This window comes from Adelges cooleyi, unplaced genomic scaffold (genome assembly GCF_023614345.1).
Source record: "Adelges cooleyi isolate 19-005CV unplaced genomic scaffold, UGA_ACOO_1.1 ACOO_flye_CR_arks_rails_tigmint_CR_PRNA_376, whole genome shotgun sequence".
NCBI classification, from domain to species: domain Eukaryota; kingdom Metazoa; phylum Arthropoda; class Insecta; order Hemiptera; family Adelgidae; genus Adelges; species Adelges cooleyi.
The window spans coordinates 2115213-2142250 of record NW_026096053.1 but is presented as its reverse complement, the minus strand read 5'-3'; the positions used below and the strand labels follow the sequence as shown (position 1 = coordinate 2142250).

General features: G+C 29.2%; 1 protein-coding gene across 4 annotated transcripts in view; it reads right to left on the bottom strand.

Annotated features, from left to right (window-relative positions):
* Positions 1-27038, bottom strand: part of LOC126840930 (receptor-type tyrosine-protein phosphatase kappa) — a 79855-nt gene that overhangs the window by 17783 nt on the left and 35034 nt on the right. For all 4 annotated transcript variants that reach the window (XM_050576954.1, XM_050576955.1, XM_050576956.1 and 1 more), the window contains one exon: positions 4032-4119. In XM_050576954.1, coding sequence (XP_050432911.1) covers positions 4032-4119 — 88 coding nt within the window. The remainder of the gene's footprint in view (positions 1-4031; positions 4120-27038) is intronic.

Genomic DNA, 27038 nt, shown 5'->3' with positions numbered 1-27038 from the left:
TTCAAATTTTATTAGTGTTGGTTTTTTAAAATTTTGGGATATTTTCTTTAATCCTACACAATAGCTTATATTAGAGGTTTTGGTGGCGAACATATTATACTCGTACAAACATCATATAGAACTATTCGACGCTTCAATGATTTTCCAACAATAATATAATATCCACTATAATATGTCAAATGTGACAATGAATCTTTTGTTGTCGAATGCTATTCTGTACGTATACGAAAAGAACCCCCCTCGAACACAGCTTGTGCTTTGTACAGTGATATTTTTTTTTGAAAATACCATTAAAATCGTATATCCGAAAATGAAATAGCATTATCTAAAAAAAAATCTTCAAACGAGAGTACAAAATTGAATATGGGCTTTTGTAACCGCGAAAAAATGTATATTTGGTTTTAAAATAATTTTTGTGGACTTTTTGATTAATTAAAATTATTTATGAAAATTCAATAACTGGTTTTCTATTTGAAATTATTTTTTCAAATAACTCAGACCGCTTGTCTTTTTTTATTTTAATGTTAAAAAAATGATTAACTAATTACAAAACTAGGTAGGTAAAGTATATCATAAAATGGCATCATAATATGTAAATTTATGAAATGAAATAACTCGGACATAAAACGTTAAAATCAAGTTAAGTGTCACGTTGTTTCTATATTTATTAAGGAATGGACATTAAAATGTTATATTATACTGATATTAACATAACAACGGCACGCTTAAAAAAAATAAATTATTACCATTGAGTATATATTGTACAATATAATTTATACTCAATGTTATTACTTACAACAGCTGTTATTTTTATAGTTGTATAAAAAACATGTTTCTCGAATTCTCGAGTTTTAATGATTTTTAACAGTATAGATAAAAAAGATAAAAAATAAGTATATTTTTTTTGTTATAAGACAACCATACTTATGATGTTATAAAGCGTAAAGAAAGTCGGGTGTTAAAAAGACAAATTTTTTGTACACCAAATTTGGTGTACAGAAAATTTGTGCAATGAAACGCCACCGATGTAGTTAGAGTTATTATAATTCAATATAATAGTACATTGTACATAAAACTAAACATATGCAACTACTAGCTTACGATGTTTGTATAGATTTCTTTTTTGTAATATTTAAAAGTCTTTCTTAAAGTATTTTTTCGCGGTATGTGTAGGAAAAAATATTGATAGTAATTATAATTAAAAAAAAAAAACACTTTATTATGCTGCGCTTGCCACTACTGCGGCGTGTGAAATACATAAAAAAAGATTGAGCGATAAACCCAAAACTTTGGCACCGCTTCTATACACATTACACATGTAATAATATATTCGTATTTATCTGTTAGGAACTACGGTCATTAAAAATGTTCAATATAGGGTATTCAAAAATAAATGTTTAAACGTTTAAAAATACAAACAAACGACAGAGTTCATCGACCCTGTCGGTGAGCACTATTAATGAAAAGGCACGTCTAGATATTTATAGTGTTTGTGTATCAGTGTTGAGCGTATAATCGATTACTTTATGATTAAATTACGTAATCGATTACAACAATGTAATCATGATTAAATTAATCATTAATCATTTAATCATTTCGTAAAAGTAATCAGTAATCATGATTACATTTTGTAATCATAATCATCGACCATATATGATTATTGTAATCATGAAATGTTTGAAAAAAAATTGTTTAACCGCCCCAGGCTTTCCCTAAAATATATAATATATAAGTGTTCCACAATGATTTAACCTTTGTAATCCCTTGGAAAAATTTGTTTTTTAAATTCTGCTTTATCTAAATATTTTGTTAGCCAACAAGAAGTTTATTTATATTTTATTGGAATAAAAAAATATTCCAAAAAATTTAGATAAAATGCTGATTAAAAATAAAATTGTCTAGATGATTTTGCAAAGGTCAAATCGTCGTAGACATCCCATATATTTATTTAAAGAAGTTCAAGACTTGCGTGGGCTGGTCATGCATGGAGGGCTGATGGTTCCCTTACAAAGATGGTTATGGTAAATCAAATAGATCGGAAAAGACCAAGGGGACGTCCAAGATGACAAAGATGGTTTGATGTTGTTAAGAAAGATCTGGAGATGTTAAAACCGGATTAGAACGGAAACTTGGATCTTGGAAACTTACGCAAAAGAAGTATGGGGTGAATTGGTTTGAAAAGCAGAGCCTAAATGGCTCGAAAAAGTTAAAAAAAAAATATGTAATAAAGAATACGCCCTAGGTTAAAAAAATATTATCATTAATGATTTCACGATTACAATTGAAAGATTAATGTAATCATAATTACAAATTAATGATTAATATAATCATAAGTATAATCATGATTACATTGATCTAACACTATGAGTACTGATTACAATTATTAATCGTAATCATTAATCATTAATCAGATTACAATTTGCCCAACACTGTTGTGTATGAGCACACCAAATATACAACACCAATTATAATATTATATTGTCATGGAACAGACGCATGGATCGATGAGGAGAATATTATAATAATATGAATTTTAAATATTTCAATAGCACCAGTGAGAATAAGTCAACTGTACATGGACGAGTACACACAATGACCTACATAATAAAATAAAAAACTACCATAATTGAAATGGAAATGTATTTTAAAATGTATTCAAGGGTACGTCATGCTCGTATCAAATACCTTTAATCGCTTTGGTAAACACGCGTTTGGTAGACCGAGAGTAGTACTCAACAATACACAATAGTGGTGTACCGAAATGAGTTTTATTGGAAGTTGCTCTGTTAAGTTAAGCATAGTGAATAACTCTGGCGAAATATTCCAGTTAAAAATGTTTTATATATTTCTACTTTCTAAATATAAATGAAAAAAATACAATAAATGATTAGGTACTAGAGTGGCTGTCATTTTTGTCTTCATCGTAAATAGATTTCAAACTAATAAAAATAAATACCTTTATTAAACCATACCCATTATCACTTCAATTCAAATTTCCTGCGAGAATACGTCTTGTAGACATGATCATTTATTTAACATAATTTTAGGTTCTACAAAAAACATTTATACTTGAGTATACTAAATTTATGTACACTAGTTTACACTAAATTCTGATAAAACAAAAATATTATGTCTAAGCATACACTTTCAATAATAACAATTATTTTGAAAATAAAAACGTTTCTAAGTTTTTTAAAAAAAATGAAGTAAATAACTTCAAAATTAAGTTCAGCTGCTTAAATTTGACTTTAGTAGAGTTTTCAACAACCAGAAATACATGTATGGTAAAAAAAAACAACAGAAAAATCGTTTAGGATCATAGTTGGGTCAATGCCTTACTGCTTGCTAAAAAAGGGAGACAAAAGGATAAAAATTAAAAAAACAATTTGTTTACTCTTTGAACCCGATTTTCCTAGCTCAAATATAATTTGTTTTCAATAAACCTATAAAAGAACAACTTCATTTCCAATTTTGCAACAGAAATAATTCTGTGTATTCTTAACATGTATGTAATATGCCAGTAATTATACCAATCGATTTAAGTATTCAAAAAAGTTTAGTAGCAGAAAAAAATGTTTAAAAAATATTCTGACAAATGTCGTTAAATACCATTATTTTTAATGAAATATTATAAAAACATATTATTGTTATGTGATATAGATTATAAGAAAAATGATCGATCCAGTGTTTTTCAACACTTTATCAAATGTTTATATTTTAATCATAGATTTATTTTCGGAAATAAAAAGTTGGTCATTGATGGTACATCAATCATCGGTTTAATAGAGGCGTGTATGTATATATGTATATTTTACAAAAAAAAAGTTAAAAATCTGTTTCAGCAAGAGATATATAGTTTGACATATAGAAATTTGAAGTACTAAGTTCTCTTCTTAGAATGTCTATAAAAAAGAAAAATGTATTACAAAGAAGTAGAATGGTTTGAGACACTCGAAAGAGATATTATGCATTTCATTATTATATTATCTATTCAAATAAATAATTTTTTAATCGACAAAAAGTATACTCACAAGCAATACACTTTTGGTTTTGATTTTTTTCTTTGTTATTTGGTTTTGTAGCGTGACGACAAGAATGTGTTTCCACTTTGACTGCTGCCTAAACATAATATAAATAAAATCTTCATTAGTTAAACGTTAACGTGTACTAAATACAGTCAAACAATAATAATTACATTTAATCGGTAAAATATTAGTGACCGTATATTCATCATCATCATGTAGCTTAACGGGCAATGAAGGCCCAACGCTGCCATCATGAGATGGTTTCTTGACGAATTCGCTTCCAGGACGGGTCGTCAATCCGTCGCCGGAGAGGGGGATGGCGGTTCCTTTTTACCGGACGATTGCTCGCCCAGCAAACGGAGCGCCTGTGACCGAGTGTCGAACCGACGACAGTGAGCGCTAACACACTGCCGCCTTACCCACTCGGCCACTCCTCCTCTTACCGTGTATTACTTTTATAAATTCGTCTAGAAACCATCTTATGATGCCAGCGTTGGGCCTTAAAGGCCTGTTAAGATGATGATGATAAATACATTTATAGGTAGCTTAGAGAAAAATATGAGCATTGATACTTTTTTTGGCACATTTATACGTGCATCACGTATCAATAATTGGGTTGATACTTGATAGTATATTATTAAATAATTTTAAAATAAACATTTTAACAGTAATTTATTTAACAAATTTTGATTTTTTATTATTATAAATAATATTAGTATTATTTAATATTATAGGAAATAAAACATATCCGCCTGAAGTTTTACACTTTTTAAGTATGCCACATGTATGCTTGTTTTAATTCAATAAAAAATACATAGTCAACTTAATAATTGTACACATGTATTCATTATTAGCTATCAGTTTTTTTTAAATGATAATTTGTAGATAAATTATTATTAATGTATTAAGTAATGATACAGAGGCACGTAATAAATGAGATAAAGTAAATGTATGAATAGAGATGGTTAACGGCAAAAGAAGAAAAATTATACTTGGTATTGTTAAAAACATAACATTTGTATTGGATCTATTATTACGCGAGTTGTGTATTAATCACGGGAGGAATTGAAGGGAAAAGTGCGAGTCCTGAGGAGATTAATGTGTTACGTGAGCAGAATTACTAACGAGAAATATGTGACTATACGTATATATGTAGCTTAATGATGTACTTGTTGTCATATAAAGAGGTTTCATTGAGTACTTTTTTTTGTGCTATATACTTAAAAGTATTTTTTTCCTCGGTAAACCGATGACATTGTTTGTTTGATAAAACTTTTTTTTTCAAAATAAAAATCATTTTTACAACAGTTATTGTATTATACTTAAATTGGAAAATGACAATACGTTTTAAATGTTTTCCAATAGTTAAAAACAAAAAACCTGATATAATTTTGCATAAAACAAAAAAATGTAATAAATGTTTTTTAAAATGTTTCACACATAAATATTTTTTCTTAAACGTTTGAGCATTAAACAAACATAATAATTTTTTAGGCGATATTTGGGTTATTGTTAAAAAATATAACCCATTTTTTATCTTTATGAAGAACGTTTGTGTAAAGAATAAATATAATTTACATTCTGGTTTAACAGTTTTGTGAATATATTTAAAAAAAACGAAATCACTACCCAAAAACTGGTTTTAAACCTTGCCTTCAACGCTAAAAACGTTTTGTTAACATTTTAAATATATCTGGATTATTCTAAAAGATTCAATAAGATCAAAAACATTTATATGTATAATAGTAGTAATATTTTGGGATATTATACAATTTTATAATTTACTTAAATAATTACTTTTTTATGTTTTCAAATATGGTAATACCTACAGGCGCGTGCAAAGTTGTAATCATATGTATAATAATTATTTTCTTCTGACTCAGACAACAAACATATTCATATTTATGCTAGTGTTATTTCATTATTATAAGTGCGGTAAATCAAACTGAGCTTTGTCTGCAGAGGCTAAAGCTGTATAAAGTATTATAATAAGTTACTTCGAATATAACTAATAATTATACATATACATAATATATTGACTCAATGTGAACTGTTGTAAACAATTTACCAAGTTTATAATATATTAAATAGGAACAACAAATAGTTATACTCATATCTCATATGTGGTGATCGTATAATATTATGACCTAGTTTGTTTTGTTTAAATTATTACGGTCTTATAAATACTTATGTCGACAGGAAACAAACTTAGTAGAATAAAAAAAATATATGAGCTTTCAAGCCAGAACAAAAGTTTTGCAAATTCTTATAATTTGTATGTTTCTGTGTTTGAATTTTCCATTTAAAACTCAGTTGGTTTGATTTGAGACAATAGTTTGCCGTACATGGGACTAACTGTTGGCGGTAAGACATTTTATTCTTTTCAATTGTTTCACTAAGATGTATTTTAGTATTTGAGCCGAGGCTGCGAAGGCAATATTTATGTTTGTCATGAAGGAACGATTCCCTGAGCGGTTTGCACTACAGCGGTTCAAACACACTGCGTGTGAAACTTCAGATATTTGTGGTGTTTTGTTAAATGCCATTTTCAAATAACACTTACATTTGAAGCACACATTATTTACGGGATGCATTTTGTGATGTAATATAACTTACATAATAGGTAATTACAAAAAGAAAAAAAACAAAATTTACGTTAAGATGGAAAAATATTATATATTGTTTTTAAATATCGTTTTTAGTTATAAACAGTTTACAACATTTTTTTTGGATTGTAGTGCGCCGTTGAACAAAGAGTTTCCAAGTAAATTTTAATAAAAATAAGGCTGGATTGTTTTAAGTGATAAATAATGTGTAAAGAGGTAATGCTGAATACTCAGAAGAGTAGGATTATGTTTTCTAAGGATAAAGAATAATCTTAGTCTTATGTACAGGTATATTTTATGTTGCGCGAAATTAATTAACTTTTCTATGATGTTCAAAGACTTAAGAAAACCTTTTAAAAGGTCTCAACGAGATGTTTTTATGAAAATTAAAAAATTACAAACTATAAGGATTGCAAAAAAACTGGATAGATGTTAAAATCACTTTCACAAAAACACTGCATTTCGGTTGTGTATACGGTAAGAACGTTGGTTCAACTCACTATTATAACCAATACGTGTACTGCGTATTGACTTAAAAATCGTAACACAGTTAAAACAGTCCATAATATACTTAGCTCTATAACAGGAGTACTAATTATCTTGTGATATTTAGTGTCACAAAATATTTTGTCATGTTATAATGAAATGCGGGGTATTTTTAAATAATGTGTTTTGAGAATAACGTCTGAAACCAAAAATTAATGATAACTAAATCAAATTTACATTTTAATATATTTTAGAGAAACTGGAAAGTTTTCAAAATATAAAAAGCCTACGATTTAATGTCAATCTATGGGTTAACTTTGTGTTTAATTAAAAAAGCCAATTTAGTTGTGTGTGATGTTTGGTATACTGTAAAATTAATGTTAGACAGTAGCCAGTGTAATTTACCTTCATAATTAACAAAAATCGTAGACCGTATTTGTTACTCGAATCCTTAAAACTTATTTTAATCTAAAAAATTTTAGTGTAGTAGTAAGCATTATTATGTAAAGATACTGTAATTAAACATAACTCTATCCGTAATTATATTACGGTTGATCGATTCAAATAGTTACAAACATTCGAAGAGATAAATGTTTTTTGTTTGTTGTTCGTTTTTTTAATAAAAATCGTCAGATTGTTAGGTTAAAAAGTAAATAGGTTAATTAAAAATCATTAATTTGTAATAAAAAATCGTGATTTTCAGGTAAGTAAAAACTAATATTTGTTCTTTATAAATATACTGAAAATACTATTTCAAAATAAATAACATTCTCTAGGCAAATGGTTTGAATTTTATTGTGTACGTATAAATGTCATATACCATGTGCCGGTTCCCTTGTGCATTAAATTTCCACAGACTCTTTTGGGGATACTGGCGCCAAGAACAAATTGTTCAAACGATCAATCACAACGAACACACACAGTCCTTCACACCATTAATTTTCCTATTTTTATAAGAAAAAAACACTGTATGCACGACTCGGTACAGTTGAACATAACGGACGGACTTTGATAACGATTTATTTCAACAGATGTACATTGTTTCACGTTGAATATTAAAATTCTACTCATAGCAACCGATTTAATTCGGTCTTTACAGGGAAAAATTTCGGATACAGCGTGCCATTATGCATTCTATTGTTTTAGTTTTCAAAAAAAAGTGTGATAGCTTTTGTTTCTGATAATTTTAAAATATTCGAAACATCAAAGGTTTTCCTGAAAACTATGGTTGGTCTATACGCGTTCACCGATACTAATTTTTTTTATTTACTTAGTTAAAATATTGTAAACATTTACATAATATTTAAACAATATTTTGCAATAAATATTTAAAAAATTACATTTCTGGCAAAAAATGATTATAAATAATTTTTTAATTATTAAAACAATCCTTATAGACATTTACATTTTTGCCCTTCGAGTTTTTAATAACATAATTACCACAGAAGTCAGAACATACTGAAATTCATTTAAACCACCACACCGACAAGAGAATTCAATTAATTACAATTATTTATTTAATTAAATATTAAGTGTTGTAATTGTTCAGCGACTTATAATAGGTGAAAAAAAGTATCTTAGCAATAAATGCTTAGGTTAAAAAAGTAGCAAACATGAGTAGTAAATGAGTTCTTTTGTAAAATGATTCCTTATGTATAAAAAAAAATGTTGTATTCCTACTTTAAATTTGAGTTATAATTTTAACTAACTGTTAATTTTTGGGATAAAGGGTATGGAGTGTTCTATTAAAATGTCAAAGAGAAAAATATGTACACAAACAAATTGCCAAATATGAAATGTTTGAAATGTTGTTTCATAATTTCGAAAAATAAATAAAATACACAAAACACAATTTAGCACTTATTGGATTTGAACTTTATTGGCCAATGTCAATTTTTATTAACGAAATAATTTAGAAATCAAACAAATAAATTAAAAAAACTACGATCTTTAGACTAAAATCGAAAAAGACAATATGACTTAGGTTTATATCAGTGGTTAGGTGCGCTCCCTTCACAATCGTGTCTGTGTTTTTTTTTTGTCTCATTAAAGTAAAGTGGACTGGCCATAATTTAAGTTGCCAACAAAATACAGCATACATTTCATTGACCAACATTTTGGGACCGAACAACAAATTTGGTTATTCGAATGGGTGATAAACGAAAAAAATTAAATAAAAGCAATCTCGCTTAGTTCAACGTTGAACACTGATTTGAAGGATGCATGTAATACATTGTAATATTATGCAAAGTTATTGCGTTTGTCCGGAAAGGGCGAGCTTGTAGACGGTTCTAAAGTAGATGCAATGCGATTTATGTACATAACAACATAGGTGGTGATACAGAACTTAGCGTTTGTATCCTTGCAAATTATTTCTGCGGATGTGGACATTTCGTCTGTCGATTGTTTTTCAAAGATTACTTAGTATACAAAGCATATCTACTTTTGCACTTTTTTTCTAAACTGTGTTATTATAGGTTGACAATAATTGGGTTTACATAATGCTGCTGGTTGACCAAAGCTAATGCGCGCGTTTAAAAAACATTACTTAGTATTGTTTTAAATCCACACAGCACTTTTGTTATTAATTTAACCCCTTAATTAATTACTCCTTTGCAATTTCAAAGGTCCGCGACGAAGAGAAAAGCGTTTTAATTTCGCTTTTCATCTTGTTCTGGGGGGAAAATACGTCAAATAACGCAAATGTAAAATTAACAAAAATAATAGCAATGGCTTTGGACCCAACCCTTAATGTCACAGACCAGTAACATCGTATTAGACGTATATTTGCATGCACACATACACAGACACGCCATTTTGTTATTATTTAGAGTCTTTTTTGCATTAAAAACAAAAAAAGTTATACAAAACAGATAGTTAGAAATCATTAAAAAAATATATCTCTATTCACTTTGTTTGCTTTTAAAATTATAAAATTATAAAATTTTCATAGTTAGAAAAAGGGTAATTTATATCTATACAAAAAAAAAAAAAAAATAATAAAAACAATTTAATTCACCAATTACGACAGGTTTTAGGTTTGCATAATAAATGTACAAAAATGTATTAGAGATTCAGAATTGAGCAAATATACTTTTTTTAGTGTCCGCAAAAATTAAATACAATTTTGGAAATACCCAATAAGTTGCCTGTGCACCATTCCACAGTTTAAAACCATGCTTTTCAACATTATTAATTAATTTAAACGGCTTAGGTTTTTGACTCCTTGCAAATCATACTATAGCACGCTGACACTTTAATGTTTCGTTATTCGTTTAAACGTTGGCAAAACATTTTTTATTATTAATGATTTAAATGCTTATAACGATAAACGCGTTGTGGAAACACTTTTTGAACTACCAGGTCATGGCTCAAACGAATTTCGTGCGTTTGTACTTTGTATCGTTTTAATCGCAGCCAAAGAGCATGGAGTGGAAAACGATAAAAGAAAAGATTAGTCGCCATTCTTATTTCGTCAGTCAGAATTTTTTTGTAGTCCCTATACACGAGGACCAGTGGGGTAGAAAGAAGGGGGTTTGGGGTAGGAGGGTGGTAAACACGTTTTATCACTATGCCTGATCTCTGGTAGAATATAAATGGTTTACAGTGGCGATACATAGCATCGTGGGACGAGCAGACGAGGACAAACAAAGTGGAGGTGTGAGGTTACATTTTATCCGTCACATTACCCGACTGCAAAATACGGCACAGATGATAAATGATTGCTGTCGTTGCTAAATAAACAAATGCCGCGTTGGCGGCCAAAACAATAGGGTGTGACAAAAGAAGACCCAACAACCGACTTTGGCCTCCGTCGGTTGTGTATCCGTCCAAACGGTAGCCTACTTTACCACGGTCGTACCTCACTTGCTGATACCGGCAATTTTTTTGCAAAAACATATTTTACCGCCACCATTTTATTTGTATATTTATTAGCTATAGTGTTCAGGATATTTTATTGGTAGTGTAATTTTACACCAGCAAAACCTTCATGAATAATGGTTTTCTAAAACAAAAAACGCAACTTCGATGCGAATCAAAGCAAAACACATTTTTGTTGATAGTTTTTTCTTCTCGTGATGAAACATCTTTTTTTCTTCAGCTATTCTACTTCGTCTCTTACTTTATTTATTTATTTTTTTATTATTATATTTCATTCTACTTCTTTTGTCTACAATACTCTTTCGTCATCTAAGATTTTGCTTCCTATATAATACGTATCTAATGTAATAAAATCATTCGATCACGTGATAATGCTTCCAACTTAGTCGAATAGGTTAGATAGAGGCAACATATTACTGCTTTGTTGTTAAAATTATTTGGGTTTCGATCCCAGGTATGTTAAAAATTGACTATATCCATTGTGAATAGCGAAGGAATTGGATTTAACCGCTTTAACGCCAGACAGGCGGTAGATGTATTACGAGCTCACACAGGTTAGTTAAGCTGAAAATAATACAAAAAGGAATTTCGGAAATTTCCAAAGAAATTAAACTAGGTCCTCTGAAATTAATGGTTTAATTCCTCCAAGGGCCTCCCGGTGTTCTGTGTTATTGTTGCCGTTTGTCGACGCGTAATGCGTATTTATTTAACAAATTACTTTTTCTACCGAGTTTTAAGCGCTCTCGTTATGTACAGAATAAGTTTAATTTCAGACGTCCAAAACGAATATAACACTTTAATAGTACAAATAAGTCTTAAATTAAAAAAGAAAAAAAAACAACATTTAGTAGAATTAATAATTGCACTTTTTCCAATCAACCGAAGGTTCAATTATTCATACAGGCAAACAGATAAATAATATACACTGGATGATAAACTTAAAGTGATTAGATAATACAATAAGAAGTGTGATTATTATAACTTCCTTACTTTCTTTGCGTTTAGTAGTTTTTCTGTTTTCTTTGTTCTACGACACATTACATATATTATTATTGTGCAATTATCGCTATGCGAATTTTTCTGGGCCATTGTAGGTTTAGTATGCCATTTTGTACATCTACTACTAATAACATTTTCTACAAAACTGCCTACGGGCTGGTCTACGGTCGATTGAAAGTAACATAATGTGTGCCTGAAAAAATTATTAACGGACGGTGTAGATCAAATATTATATAGTTAATACTATACCAATTGAGGGTATGTGTGTATGTACGCACACGAATAATATTTTTTTGACAAGGTAAACAATTACGGCGAAATCCAAAAATGAATTATTGACCATGAATTATTCAAAATAGTGAATTCTCCGATTCGGTAAAATGGAAATCTATGCGGAGGGTGTGTAGAGTGATTGAATTTATTTGCGTAGCTGATCACCTCTCCCCTCCTCCTTCTTTTCACAGACAGGCCAATGGGGGTGGGGGGGGGGGTTAACTCTGCGCAGAGAAAATGGATTGCTTTCATACACCGATGACGATGCTTCTCTATCCCAGTCCTCTTTTCATTTTGGGCGTGCACATGTGCTTGTCTCTGTGTGTGTGTGTGTCTAAGTGAAAGTACTCGTCGTAGTCGAACAATATATTACTTACCTTCAATCATCGTCATTTTCGACGGTTTTTATTAACCGACAGAAAATATACGTACCTAGCAGTTTTTTTGACAATTAAAAAAAAATATATATAAAAATCTTAATATTTATAATATAAATAAAACTCCTAGGCTTGATATCCCCACCAGAACATGTGTTGCCAGACAGCTTTTGTTTGACAAACTTTTACGCTGTCTATCACACGATCCCTGTATGCATTCATCCTGCCGCCTTCCATTTAAAATATCATCAATGATAACAATAAATTATACTTATTAGATTCGTGGCAAAATGACCGCAGCGTGTGTCATTAAAAACACATTCGAGTATTGGTCACGTGCCTCACGAATAATAACGAGTCCTAAAATTTTGACGTAAACATATAAAAATGTCAAGGGTCTAACAAATAACAATCACTGATTTGAGTAGAATACGTGTAAACTCGCAATCGCATTGAAATAACATTTATGTGTATTTCAAGTAAAAAACCAAAGTCAACATAATAATATAGTTTAGGTAGATTTAACCTAAATACAATGGATTATGGATCATCGTTCATCACCGTCAACCATAGACCTGAGTATTTTTTATTTAAATAACAAATACTTAATAAGAGTTCAAATTAATTTATTACTTAAAATTATAAAGAAATTATAATTTTATCACGAAATATATTTGAATTCAGTTATTTGTGGTTAAAATAATAATTTTAATACTTACATAACAGTATGTAGGTATAAATACTTCTTTCAATATGGTTTTGATCATTTGATTACAAGAATAAAGCATAATGTTTTTGTATTTAGTTAATAAATATTAATTTGATTTTATTATATTTAAAAATAAGTTATTTTTATTTAAATAAAAAAATATTAAGTGAACGACTATTAATTCGATCAAAGTGTATAATTAGGTATTTGGAGTTTATTTGGTCTTAGGAGTTTTATGACCAACATAAGTTGTTCATAAAATATTTTTTTAATTGTTATATAACTTGGTATAATTTATTTAAGTGGTGCGGACAATAAAATAAATCATTTAAATGAAATGTTTTTAAATAGTTTTTGTTTTTGTTGAATAGATTTACTAATTGTTTTTTTTAATAAGTGACTTGTTATTCTCGAAAAGTTCCAATGATATGGGCATCGTGGCTAAAAAGAAAGGAGAACGGTTATCTTTCTCTCGGTGATGACTACATTCCGCTATGGTGGATATTTATTGTCCGTTTTTACAATAACACTACCTGCTCTGAAAGTCTGCCCACGCCTATGATGTCGAATAGGTACCCTCAGTCATTTATTATAACAAACAAAATTAAATCAGCTTACTTGTTGAGCAAATATCCCTAACAGAATAAGAAAAATGGAAGTTCTCAGGGACCATGGCATTCAGCGGGAACATATGACGTGAGATGGTTATAACTTAAGAAACGAGTAAGTTATTTTTTTTTATTGTGTCGTTTTTGTTCATTCTCTTTTAATAACTCAATAAAATATATAAATAATTATTTGAGTTCTTTCGCTAACCTATCTCATACAGAACATCCTTTTTACTTGACAAATTTACAAATTGTTTTGTCTTATACATATAATCTTATAATAACCTATTACAAAATTAAAAAATATAATGTATTATAAATATTTATTGGTCTGAGATTTAATGCTATAAAAATGTATTTTTTATTAAATTATTAGAAAATGTATACGATAATTTTTTGAACAGCTGTGTTAGAAATATATTATTATTACAATAAAAATCTAGTCTATAAAATGTTATTGCTGAAATATTTTATTTAAAAACATCAAATATAATATAATAAAATTATAATTCTGTATAGGGTGTTTTTTGTACTATCTTTCTTAATAGTTTTCTAAATTAAGAGGACGCTATCCACCCGTAATTTATCCGCAAAAAATGGCTTTGCGGGGGACAAGAATGTGAAGGCGGTATTTACAGTAGCCGTATACAATTTTTACAATGGATAGAGAAGAACTTTATTTACGGGGTAGCGATTTTAGTTTTTTGATAACTTAATCACAATTAAAATTATTTCTTCGTGAAGATTCTATTTTTTTTTCAATTTTCATTTGCTTATAAAAAATTTTTAAGTATAGATATCAAACAAATAAAATCGCTACCCCGTAGATAAAGTTCTTTTCTATACATTGTGAAAATTTGGTAAATCTACTGTTAATACTGCCCTCACATTCTTGTCCCGCGCAAAGCAGTTTTGATGGGGAAAAAATTGTAATTTATCCTATAGAAGTGACTGTGATAGTCTGACGAAAAAAATGGCAATCAATAAAGTATCCTCATTACTGTATTAATAAGTATATAATATAGTTCAAACTCTAATTTAAGATTTTTCGAAAAATTGCCTATACTTTACTCCTTAGAAATGGCCTGGGTAGCGTCCTCTGAAGTTTCTTCTTATTCGTGGCAAAAAAAAAGTGGTTTGTACATGTATTTTATTGTTTGAGACGCGAACTGCTAAAACGCAACTACTCATTTAAATTATTAAAAAGAGCGTTTTTATTATTTTTAAGAACTTTTCACGAATAAAAATCTAATTTGAATCTTTATACTTGTTAGAAAATACTAAGGCTTGGTAATTTTTACTCCGCCATACAACTTTTGTCGGCGAAACAATTAATGGTCGAATTTCACAAACGAATTTACCTACATTACAAACTAAACCGTTTCAACGTTTTGTATATTATACATACACTATTCAGGGAGCGTTAATAACGTGTCGGGCTCGCGCATAAAATACTGCAAACGGATTTCGCAATGGAACAATAATTATTATCCGTAACATTGTTAAAATGTTTTATATACAATAATAATATACAAAATGTATTATCTCTTTCGGTCGCCTTCACTTCGGCCAACCTAACCGGATTTCCATTAATATAGACTGATACAATTTTCCGTACTACAAAATATAATTTATAAACATGAGTAGTTTTTTGTAAATTTACTTTTTGTGACTACGTCGCGATGGGTATATATAAGTACTGAAATAAATTATGTGTTAAAAAAAAAATGATTGTATGAAAAAATCTTGAAAACTGATATGTATGGTAATTGTATATTTTTCTTGTTAGTCACTTATCTACCTAACTATACATTTTAATGAGTATTGAAAGTCGATGGTACGACGGTGTATTAAGTTTTTTTGTACGAAAAATAAAACAGAATAATTTCAGCAAGATTAAAAAAAATATATATGATAATATTCATAAAGCATAAAACGAACAATCGTCGTTCAATTATAATATTATATTGTATAGTTTTATATTTTCTTTCGAACAGGCCTATTATACTTATGAATGGAATACAAATAATATATATTTTTTAATTTTGTTTTTACTTTTGGATAAAAATATATCGGTTACTCTTGGAACGGTTTTTATATAGTATTATATTGTTCTATCACAGTGACGGCGTTTATACGCTTTATTATTATTTTTAATTAAAAAAAGGTCAGATATATCTTTTGATTTGGCTGGTGATAAAACTCCAGGTATTTTTTTTTATCTCAACTTTAAACATTGAATTCCAATGTAGTTTTAAAGAATTTATTATCACTTTATGCTGGACTGAGGAGAATACATACGGGGTGATCGAAATGTTTTGGTTAATTTCACAGATCTATCTTTGAAACTTAAACGGCATTGTTACCATAGAAGTTCTTATTAGTCATTGCGGTCTTGTTAACAAGTCCCATGTTACTAGGAGTATTCAAAAAATGAGTAACTACTAACTCATTTTATCTTTATTTTTTACTGTAAAAACAAAACGTCATGTTAAAATTAAAATTCTCAGAAGCTCAGAAAAACATAGGACGCAAAAACAATGTAAATATACTTTTAGTGTAGCATCTGTAATATAATGTAATTATAAAAAAAAAAAATAACAAATCGTTTGACAATGTCAAAATAAAAATCCATCTTAAGTTTAAGCATGATTTTAATTTCCTTGACAAAAATTATTGATTGGCAATATCATGTTTCGATTTTGGCACATTCGTTTTTGACTTGTTGATCAAACATTCTATTTTAAATCATATTTTAACGTCTCAGCATAGTAGTACCAATTTACATATTATTAAATATTTCAGGTCGGTTACCGAAGAGTGTCTTAATAAATCACGATGTTTCAAAACTCTTGTTTCTTTTGTATCTGAAATAGGTATAATTTATAACATGTCAACATGGATAATATTTTTATCTAAATAATCGTTAAATAAATTACTCCAAATATTGTCCAACTCTGATATGATTAAATAAACAATTCAAACGCTAGACAAAAAAAATGTAAATAAAATAATACTCTGATCTGCGATCTAGTGTTAACATGCTTTTGAAAATGCTCACATCAATTAGCATCGCCGACAAAACGTTATTTCGCATGAATTATGTTGAACAATCTTTTCACGTTTGTTGGAATTTGCAATGTAAGTATAAAATATACAAATATTAAAAGGTCAAGTTATTGGAGTGATTTTCATATACAAGGCGCGAAAAGTCAAAGTCGACATCTTATAAAAACGTCACTTCGGGACATGATGAGTTTTTAAATGTCTGCTGGGGCAGTTTTACTTGACGGGTATAACCTTGTGCGGGCAAAAGGGTAGTGCCGAGGGTACAGTTACGTTTGCCGAGAGTAAACTGTATACTATATATATATATATATATAGTATACTGTTTACTATATATATATATATATATGGCTGAAAACCATGAAAATTTAGATAAACGATTAGAGAGCCGTTAGTTTCTAATAAAGTATTTCTACAAGAGTGTTTTTATTGTTATGTGATTGACAGTAGTTTCAATAAATGTAATGGGTTGTGCACACAGTGGCTTAAACTCCAGGGCATAATATTACACATTAAAAATTAGGAAAAAAAATCGGCATTAAGAAAAAAAGAATACATTTTTACTTGACTTTACAATATTTGACCGTTTCAAATACTTGATAATTAAATAATTTTTTTTTAATACTTCAATAGTTTAAAAAAATGTAAGTTCTATTCAGGAGAGAAATTTTAATTTGGTCAGAAATAAAAGTTTTAACAAAATAATAAAAAGGAGGACTTGTATATTTGTTCTATCCGATATTTTGTAGCATTAATTAAATTAATTAAAAGTTTGATATTTTGTTGTCATTAACTGCAATCAATCTAATAAGAGAACCGCATTACCTATCTGTTAACTTTAGAGATTAAGTTAAATTGAACAACTGTCAACTTGCCTTATATATTATATTATAATGTAATTGTTATTATAATAATAACTTATGTAGCAAACTTTACAATAAATATGGTGAGCGTCTCGTCGTACATTATATTTTGATTAATGTTGATGTCATTATGTTGTCGGTTGAACGTTTATTTTTCAAATTAATTTCAATCTAGTCAAAAGAAGTTAGCACTGTGTAACTGGAATACGTCCAAATTGTGTAGTCTTTTTGGAGCCAAGTAGGTGGAGTAGACCAACCGATGTATGTCAACGTGTGAATGATGTGGTCAAGTGTTTACGAGGACGGCTAATGACCATAATCGTTAAGTGTACAAGTGTATAGGCTCCAGAGCCGTTAGACACAAAATAGTGTAGTCCTTAAAGGATAAACAAACCTGATTGATGTCGGAAAAGCTATAAGAACCGACTTTGTGGTATAATACCTTTGACGGTTTATACAGAAATTAGAACTTTACAGAAATATTTATTCAATGCCCAAATATGTTAAATAAATAATAATAAAAATTGCAAGACCATTAGGTTGTTGAGCATGGATACGATTGACAGCTATTTTAAAAAATAAACAAACGAGACTAGCAATAAAACTTAAATAATAAACATTGGCAAAATATTTAAATACAATTTTGTTACACTGTTTTTTTAAAAATTATATTTAACAGTTCTTTACAGATTAGCTAACTCAAGAATAGGGTTTTATTCAAAAGTGTTTTTAAATTTCCTTATTATTCTATAGATGTTTTAGATAAATAAGGCAAACTTCGGGTTAAGATCAGGTTGTACCTTTCATATTTTGTGTTCATAAATCATAATGAAAGTGTGTATCTTATATTTACATACATCATGTTCCTACAGTCATCAAAATATGTATTAATGAAAACCATAACACATCTTTTAGATTAGAAATATTGTTTATTATTTGCAAAAACAGTGAAGACACTGATTGAAAAGTTTCATCGACCAAAACCAGTCCAAACATATTCTTGATTATTAAATTTAGTTTTAAATATTGAAATTCTTTTTTTGTGTGTCATTTTTATTATCAAAACTTATAGCGAATATGGCCCCGGGTATTACTTACTAGATCAAATAACGCAAGAGCATAATTTTGTAAACTAAAAATTTAAAACACACACATTTCATTTTAATATTATTTTCTATGTATTAACTTAAAATTGTATTATTTTAAAAGCTTAAGCAAGAATTACATTTATAATATCTTCAAACAAAAATGAATTAGAAATATTGATGTATCTTTATTATGCAATGGGTTATACGTAATTAGGTGAACAATTTTTTTTTTAAATCATATAAAGTTAAATTAAATTTTTTATATTATAGCTAATCGAGAAATTAAAATTTATTTAAAAGCTAAAAAAAATTATTTTTATAGCTATCGCATCAAAGCTAAATTAATTTACCTATTTAAAATAAAACACTGCACGTCAATCTATGATTCTGTAGAATTTAAACATACTCGTATTATAGTCTAAAAATGTACATATTACTAGTGACTAAATTTCATTTTAACAATATACTCCACTGAAAAAAATGTCATCGTTTTCTTACGTTTCTTCAACGTGAGAACTAAATAGTTAACTATTTATTAGTTTTGTTGTTCTAAAATGTACAGAATTAAATGTGCAACTTGGACGGGAGTCGTAAAGTCACATTTAATTTCTGGTGCTTATATTATATTGTTTTACCGTCAACATTCTGGAAGAAATCGGTCGATCGGGACTAATCGGGTTAAACCTCAGTATGATTTTTCCTCTGGGGTTATATGATGAATGTGGATTACAATGTGTAGATGGTTTCCTATACTATGTGAGGTCATTATCTGAAATATCTGAGCAATTTCCGCGGATATATTTCCCACTTACTGTTATTTGTTGGGGTATATTGATATATTTTGACCGGTACTTTTGTACAAAATTCCAACGGTCACATAAACGGAGAAAAACTACATGATTTATTTATATGTATATAGTCCCTATTTGGTAATAAAATGTTTAAAAAATGCAAGAAAAATACCAAACGCAAGCAAATTCCGTACTTTCAAAACATGTCTTATTTAAAAAGAAGTAATGTGTTATTAAAATACATTTCATTAAAATGAACCGTTGCTGTAAGATTTCGACAGTCAGAGTCTTGTTTACATTATTGTTAATACCTATTTGTATTTAGATGTTCTGTCACACTGTATTAACATTTTATATTGATCAACTAGAAAAATACATTTATGATCGTGACATTTTTATTACAATAACTCTGTTGACATTTTCATGTCTTAGCTCTGGCACATAACCGAAAAAAGCGTTATCAAAAAAGCGTAACGAAAAAGGCGTAACGAAAAAAGCGTAACGAAAAAAGTGTTACGCTGTTATCTGATATGAGATATGGGTGGGATATAGGGGTAGGGGATAGGGGGTTAGTGATAGGGGTAAGATATAGGAGATAAGAGATATGTTGTACGTTCAACGTTCAAATTAGAACTAAATAATAAATTCAAAATAGTTTAATTCTCTATGCTAAGTTACTTTTGGCCAGATAATAAACACTACAATTTTAGCCAGAAACTTGATTGTATATAATTTTTTAATCTCCTTGAATTATGCTGTAACTGGAAACTCCATGTAATATATTTTTTTTTTAACTATAATTCCACAACTAATCTTAATTTATTCGGTACTTCAACGAGACATGAAAATGTTCTATCGTGGTTGCAGACTCGGCTGAAAAATGTTTATTGAGCTCACATGATAAGATAAAAAAACACTGTTTCAATTGTCTTGTAAATATTTTATTATTTATATGGCATTTAGTTTTATATGTGTCTATGAATTATAACGAGTTGGTCGTACAATGATGATCTATAAAAAAAATATTTAAAAATATTTTTTCTTTTTAGTTCAGCTGAACACGTATTTCCTATATTTAGTGTACATCGTATTGCAGTTGTTTAGAATGTTGGTACTAACTCACAGAACACGAAACCACACTTTTTTTTAGTTAGAACAGCTCATTTTTAGGGCCATTTAAAGGTCTATTTAGAAAAGAGGATCTATCCATTTCTATTACGTAATAAAAATAATATTTATCCAATAGAACTCAAAAAAAGAGAAAAGTAGAAGTAAGATTTGTTCATTTTTGTTATAGAGTTTATTGAGTAAAATTTAAATCTGGTTTTGTCATTTGACGGTTTTTTATATATATGTTTTTTGGCCTAACTGAATTTTATCAGCCGAAAAAAAATATTTATACATCATAAATACCATAAACAATTTTCTATTAAAATTTAAAACCAAATAGGTAGCAGAGCATACTCTGCTACCTGATGGTAGCATACCTACGGTAGGTATAGTTGGTGCAAACGACCATTAGAATATGTACTTATATAAAACCAGACGATAAATCCTACAAAAAAAAAAAATCAAATATCTCGACCATTAACCGTTGATCAACTAAATACTGTAATGTAAGGATTTTAATGATCAATAGATAATCATAGAATTCATGGTGTATTATATTATAAAATTACTAATTAGGCGTAGGTATAAACAATGAACAAAATTATCTACATTGCTGAAAATCAATAAAATACCATAACTGCGGTGTAGTACAGATTAGGACCTGAACGCTAATCTGGACCTCGGAGTTTCGGCACTACCTTTTCAAAGTATTATTGGCTATTATGTTGCCAAAATACGTAAATATAATATAGGCTACGGCTTATCTCCCATTGAATCGATAATTGATGAATACTTCGATATACCGCTACATAATAAAATATTATTACAAATTACATACAATTTCAAATTATATATTTATATTCTAATTTGAATAAATACATTGACGATTAAACAGTTGGGATTATTGAATTTTAAGGAATGTGCGTAGTTAGTGGTAAACATTAAATTTGGTTTTTGCAAAAACTAAAATAAACACTCGCTATTAACGAGGGTGAAGTAAATTGAATTGCGCAGATATAAAAAGAAAACGTCTAAAATAAAAAACCCTTACGGCCTTATCGACCCAGTATGGAAACAAAACGGTTTGCTCGGTATAAAAATTAAAAAAAAAAAGAGGCATCAAAATAAAGTGTAATTATTTATTAATTCCTCGGCGGATATTTATAAATTATTATCAGCAAAGCGGTGGTTAAAAAGCGCACCATAAATTATTACTCTTGTACATCATTGTTTGGTGTGCGTGTGCACTAAATTAATGGCAGTCTAGTCTCCGTCTCGCGTCTGATAATAATTTATATTGGAAAACGGGTTGACCGAATTTCAACGCCAAGCCTTTTCGCTTAATAATTGAACCTTCTCCAGAGTAATTGTTTTGTGTAACACTCTCGCGTTTGGAAATGTTATTATAAAGAAAAAAAACGGTTATCGGGTTTTAAGCAGTAGTGTAAAATGTCGTCTAAAAGCAATAAAATCGCTTCGATGCAAATCTGTAAAGATGGTGAAAAAACAATAAAATATTTGATCAGAGAATACTTACAAAAGGCCAAAGCAATAACCGTTAAATTCTTAAATTGTGCTTTTATGCGATTTTCCAGACTAAAATTAAAAAAATGTGATTTTCGATCTTCTTGTTTTATTTTTAAGCCTTTAACTTCGAGAAGGAAATGTTGAATATGATAAACACGTCACTCCTGTGTATAAGTAGTAGCTCAGCTGAGTATTTTCTATAATTAAATGAGTATGAAAAATACTTGTATATTAGAAATTAAAAAAATAAGTAAGCATATTAATGGAGTTCTATGTACTCTGTATTTAGCAAATCCAGTACAAAGTGTATTTGAACACAAATTGTAAATTCTCTACAAAGTCTGCTACATATCTCTAATTGACCTGCTAATCTAACTCTACTAGTTACAACTTCCTCCATTCCTCTATTCTCAAGATGTTTCTCTATAATGTTGCCTACTATTGCTCGAAATGAGCTCCTGGCACTTTTGTATTCTCAACAGCAAACACTCATAGATGTCTTGCACGCCTTCCCTTGCGGGTTAGATTTGTTACTAAGATAAACTATTAAAGAATGGTCTGATAATACATTTTTAATAGAACGTTTTTGTTTCATTCAGCATCTAATCCATCCATTAGGTTCTCTCCTATTTTTTCTGATATTGGCACAAATCCTAAACTATAAATGTTTCATGAGTTGTGTGTATCACGAACAAATGGACAAGTCACTATATTGTAGTGTTTAAAAAGTTATTATCGTTTTAACATCATCTAGTTGGGCTATACATGTTAAAACAAAACACATTTTAAATCTCAGAATCGAAGCTATAGAAAGTGTTTAAACTGCTTATACTACACTACCTATTTAAAACACTAACTATGTAGGTAGTGTGCATGGTATCATAATTTATATATAATTTATTTATTATTTAACACGGTATCGAGGGTATGATGAGGAGGGGTGAAGAAGTAGGGACTGTATTAATATGCAGTGATGGTTCGTAAATCTTAACGATAAGAGTCTTTGTTTAGTGATGACCATGATGAGAGGGAAGACGCTTTGATAGAATATAATAAATGTTTATACTTTCGATGAATTTTTATTGACACTTTTCGAAGCAAAAAAAAACCTCTTCCGCCGCTTTCACGTCAGGAGCGTTATTATTAACAGGCGTATCTGATGTATGGAAATATATTATGCAGACAACTGGGAGGTTTTTTTCACACCGCATTAAGTTCGATGTCAATGTATTTTCCCCTTCAAAAAGCCATATTGCTCTCAGTCGGATGTTCAAACGCATAGCGAAAACGCCAACAATAAGCAGATATAATCATTTAATATGATGTTCGTATCCCTCGTCGGCTTAACCAATCGGCGAGGAAATAGCTAAAGGGCTTAAGGCCTTATAACCTTTTTATTAGATAATTATTTTTCGTTTTAAGCCCCCTACAAAAAATAACTCGATTATATCATATTATATACAACGATAAGTCTAATAAGATATTATAGAATGTAGCCTATGCGATTGGGTGTATTTACCGTCTATACTCTATAGCTTTAGGTCGAATTTTATAAAAATTAAATCATATCCTTTTTGAAGGTACAATTTGTGTATGGTTATTTAGAATTATATTATATTATTATTTTAATTATATTATTGTGTGATATAGCAGCATTCACTGCTTTTTAGTAATTAACCGTGTACCTAATTTAATATATTTTCTACAATTGTAACATGTTATAATACTGCTAGACAATAGTAATTATATTATGATTATCGAAAAGATACCTAATACCTCGTACCATACTGAAAGCAATTAACTTCTTTCGACAAAATATTAATAGATACTTATTTTATTAAAATTAAGTACGATTTTGGCCCAGGGTTTTTTTTATGGAATGTGAAATAATATCATAAAGGAAATTACTTCTTACCTATTTTGGTATTGTAGACTATATTATAAAAACATTTTTGTGACGACTTCGACTTAACTGATTGAATATTTTATTATTTGGCAACCCACGTTTAATAATACTATAACAGTATTATGTTACTCGAGTGTCAAAAGACATCAAGTCAGATCACTTATAAAATATGCTAAATATTTTATTAGGTAACATAGACGGTGACATTATTTCGTTTTAATATTTTGTTCGTTATTTTAATTAGAATACATGAACTTACTACTTAGAATTTACTTAAAATATATGTAACACTATAACGTATAGGGCAATATTTTAGAAAGAAAAGTGCGATAGAGATATTTTTTTTTTTAGTTTTATAGTAATTAAAAATGTAACTAATTTTTTTGTATCTATATTTGACATCACAGTAAATTATTTTGGTTTTTATTTTTGTTTGTACTTTGATATAAAAAAAAAAAAAAAATAATAATGAAGTTTCAGTATTGTGTACAGCATAACGATAAACCCAAAATTTTGTTTAGTTTATAACTACCGCTTCGTGTTATGAAGTTGAGTATCTTATACTTACATTTGTAAAATTAAAAATTATATAGTAATGTAATCTTGAAAAAAAGAAACAAATGTTTTCGTATTTAACTTAGACAGCACACTCGGTCGTTCATGTCTCAATTTTCGCATTTTTTTGAATACCTGAAAAGCTGGAAAACTTTTGTTTGAACACGGTGTGCCTAAGTTCGGATTGTTTAAACTAAGCGCAATTTATCCGACCGACTCAACGAAGTAGGCGCGAAATACACAAGGCAGGAAGGCAGGCTGATAGATAGGGTGAAAGACACAAAGTCGGATGACGGAATACAAGCTCGTTAGCAACCATTTTGTTGCCACCAGCTTTATACGTTTAGGCTGTTTTGTAGGAGTTTTGTCGCTTAAAATGTCCGCGTTATAATATTAAGCTATAACTGGGTCACCTGTTTTGGCTCACCACAGTTCTACTTACATAATCTACTTACAATGATAATAATACATAGGTACTAATATCTCTAAAGGCACGAGTACTCCGATAAGAGGAGGACAAGACGGCCTAATCTCCCACAAACGAATGTGTCCCCTCTCCACCCTTAACGCCTTAGTATTGTTAGAAAACTAGTTTTAATATAAATACGTATTATGATTGGCTGCCAAAGTGTGTTGACTCAGGGGTTTACCTAAAAGAGTTTTCGTGAAGGAGGGTGGAGAGACTAGGCAGATAACCAACTCAATAACAAAAATGTTTCAGTTAAAGATTTGTTTTGTAATATATTTCTAAATATAAATATTAAAAAAAAATACAATATATACATAACATGTATGTATAAACAATTGTACGACATATTTCATTATATAGATTTTTTCTCAATTAACCTGAACCCGGGGTGTTAACGTGTTAGTTACTTTAAAAAAAATTTGTTTGAAAAGGATTTTTAATGCTGAATATAGAACTAACCATATAATTAATATAGACATTATATTTTTCTTAGCGTGAAAGAAAATATTTGAATTATAATTTAAACTTAGATAGATCGTCTAAGTTATAGTGCTAAAAATGTAAAAATCTTTAAAAAAAAAAATTAAAGTACAACCACATACCTACAAATATATATTTGTTAACAACTATTATTTAAAAAGGTACAAGTGACAATTTTTTTAAAACTAGCGAACATCGCCGAAATGAACACATTAAAATTATAATCATTTTTTATTTGCTTTCCTGCAAAACTGAATAAAATCACTTATTTACCATTTATTTTTACTTAAACATATTTATGATTAGGTAAAGTGCCGAATTTAAGTAAAAAATGTAATTTAAAATACATTTTTAATAATATAAATTTGCATGCATAAGCCCTGTACAAAATGTATCTTGTTAGGTTTATGTATAATTTATCATTTAAGAGTATACAAGTGATAGAGTGAAAATAAAGCATTGAATGACAAATTGCTTGAGGGTAAGTAAAAGTTTTAAAACGGAGTACCAACCTAAAAGTTAAAGTTTGTAATAAGGAGTGTTAAAACGAAGTAGGGAATCTGTAACGCTTGGTGAGCTAATTTAATAGTATGACAGTTATGAGCATGGTAACCTAATACATTTGTGATGAACAATTCTGATACATATCCCACTAGGAAATATAATCTGAAGGATATGGTGTAGTCTCTGCTAGACAATTATTCAAAAAAGGGTGAAGGAGATTCTGGTTCGTTCCGCGAAAATTGACTCCGAGTCATACTTACTCTGTACTCATATGCCATTGCTGCCGACATATCATGGTTGACAATCATTAAGTTTATGTAATTGGTTTCCGACGTTTCCAAAGTGTTTGTTTGGAAAACTCGACTTCACTTGTCAGTAGACGGTCTAATGTAGTAGCATTTTTGTCGATGTGTATATTGTTACGACTTCTGACCCTAACTTGTTAGATCGGATGCGAAAGTTTATTTCCGGAAACATCGCCGCCGCCTAAGTTTATATACTTTTCGACAAAAGAAAACCGACTGAACATTTGTAGCTGCGCTCTATTCAGTACAACTTTGTTATCAAACTTTGCCCACATACATTATTCATTGTCGCGCAATTAAAAACGACGGTGCGGTTCTAGTACAGGCGATCGTCTGATATAAAAACCCGTTTAGATAACCAATAAAGTCTAATGTTTAACCAACGAAAGAATACGGACCAATAGATTTC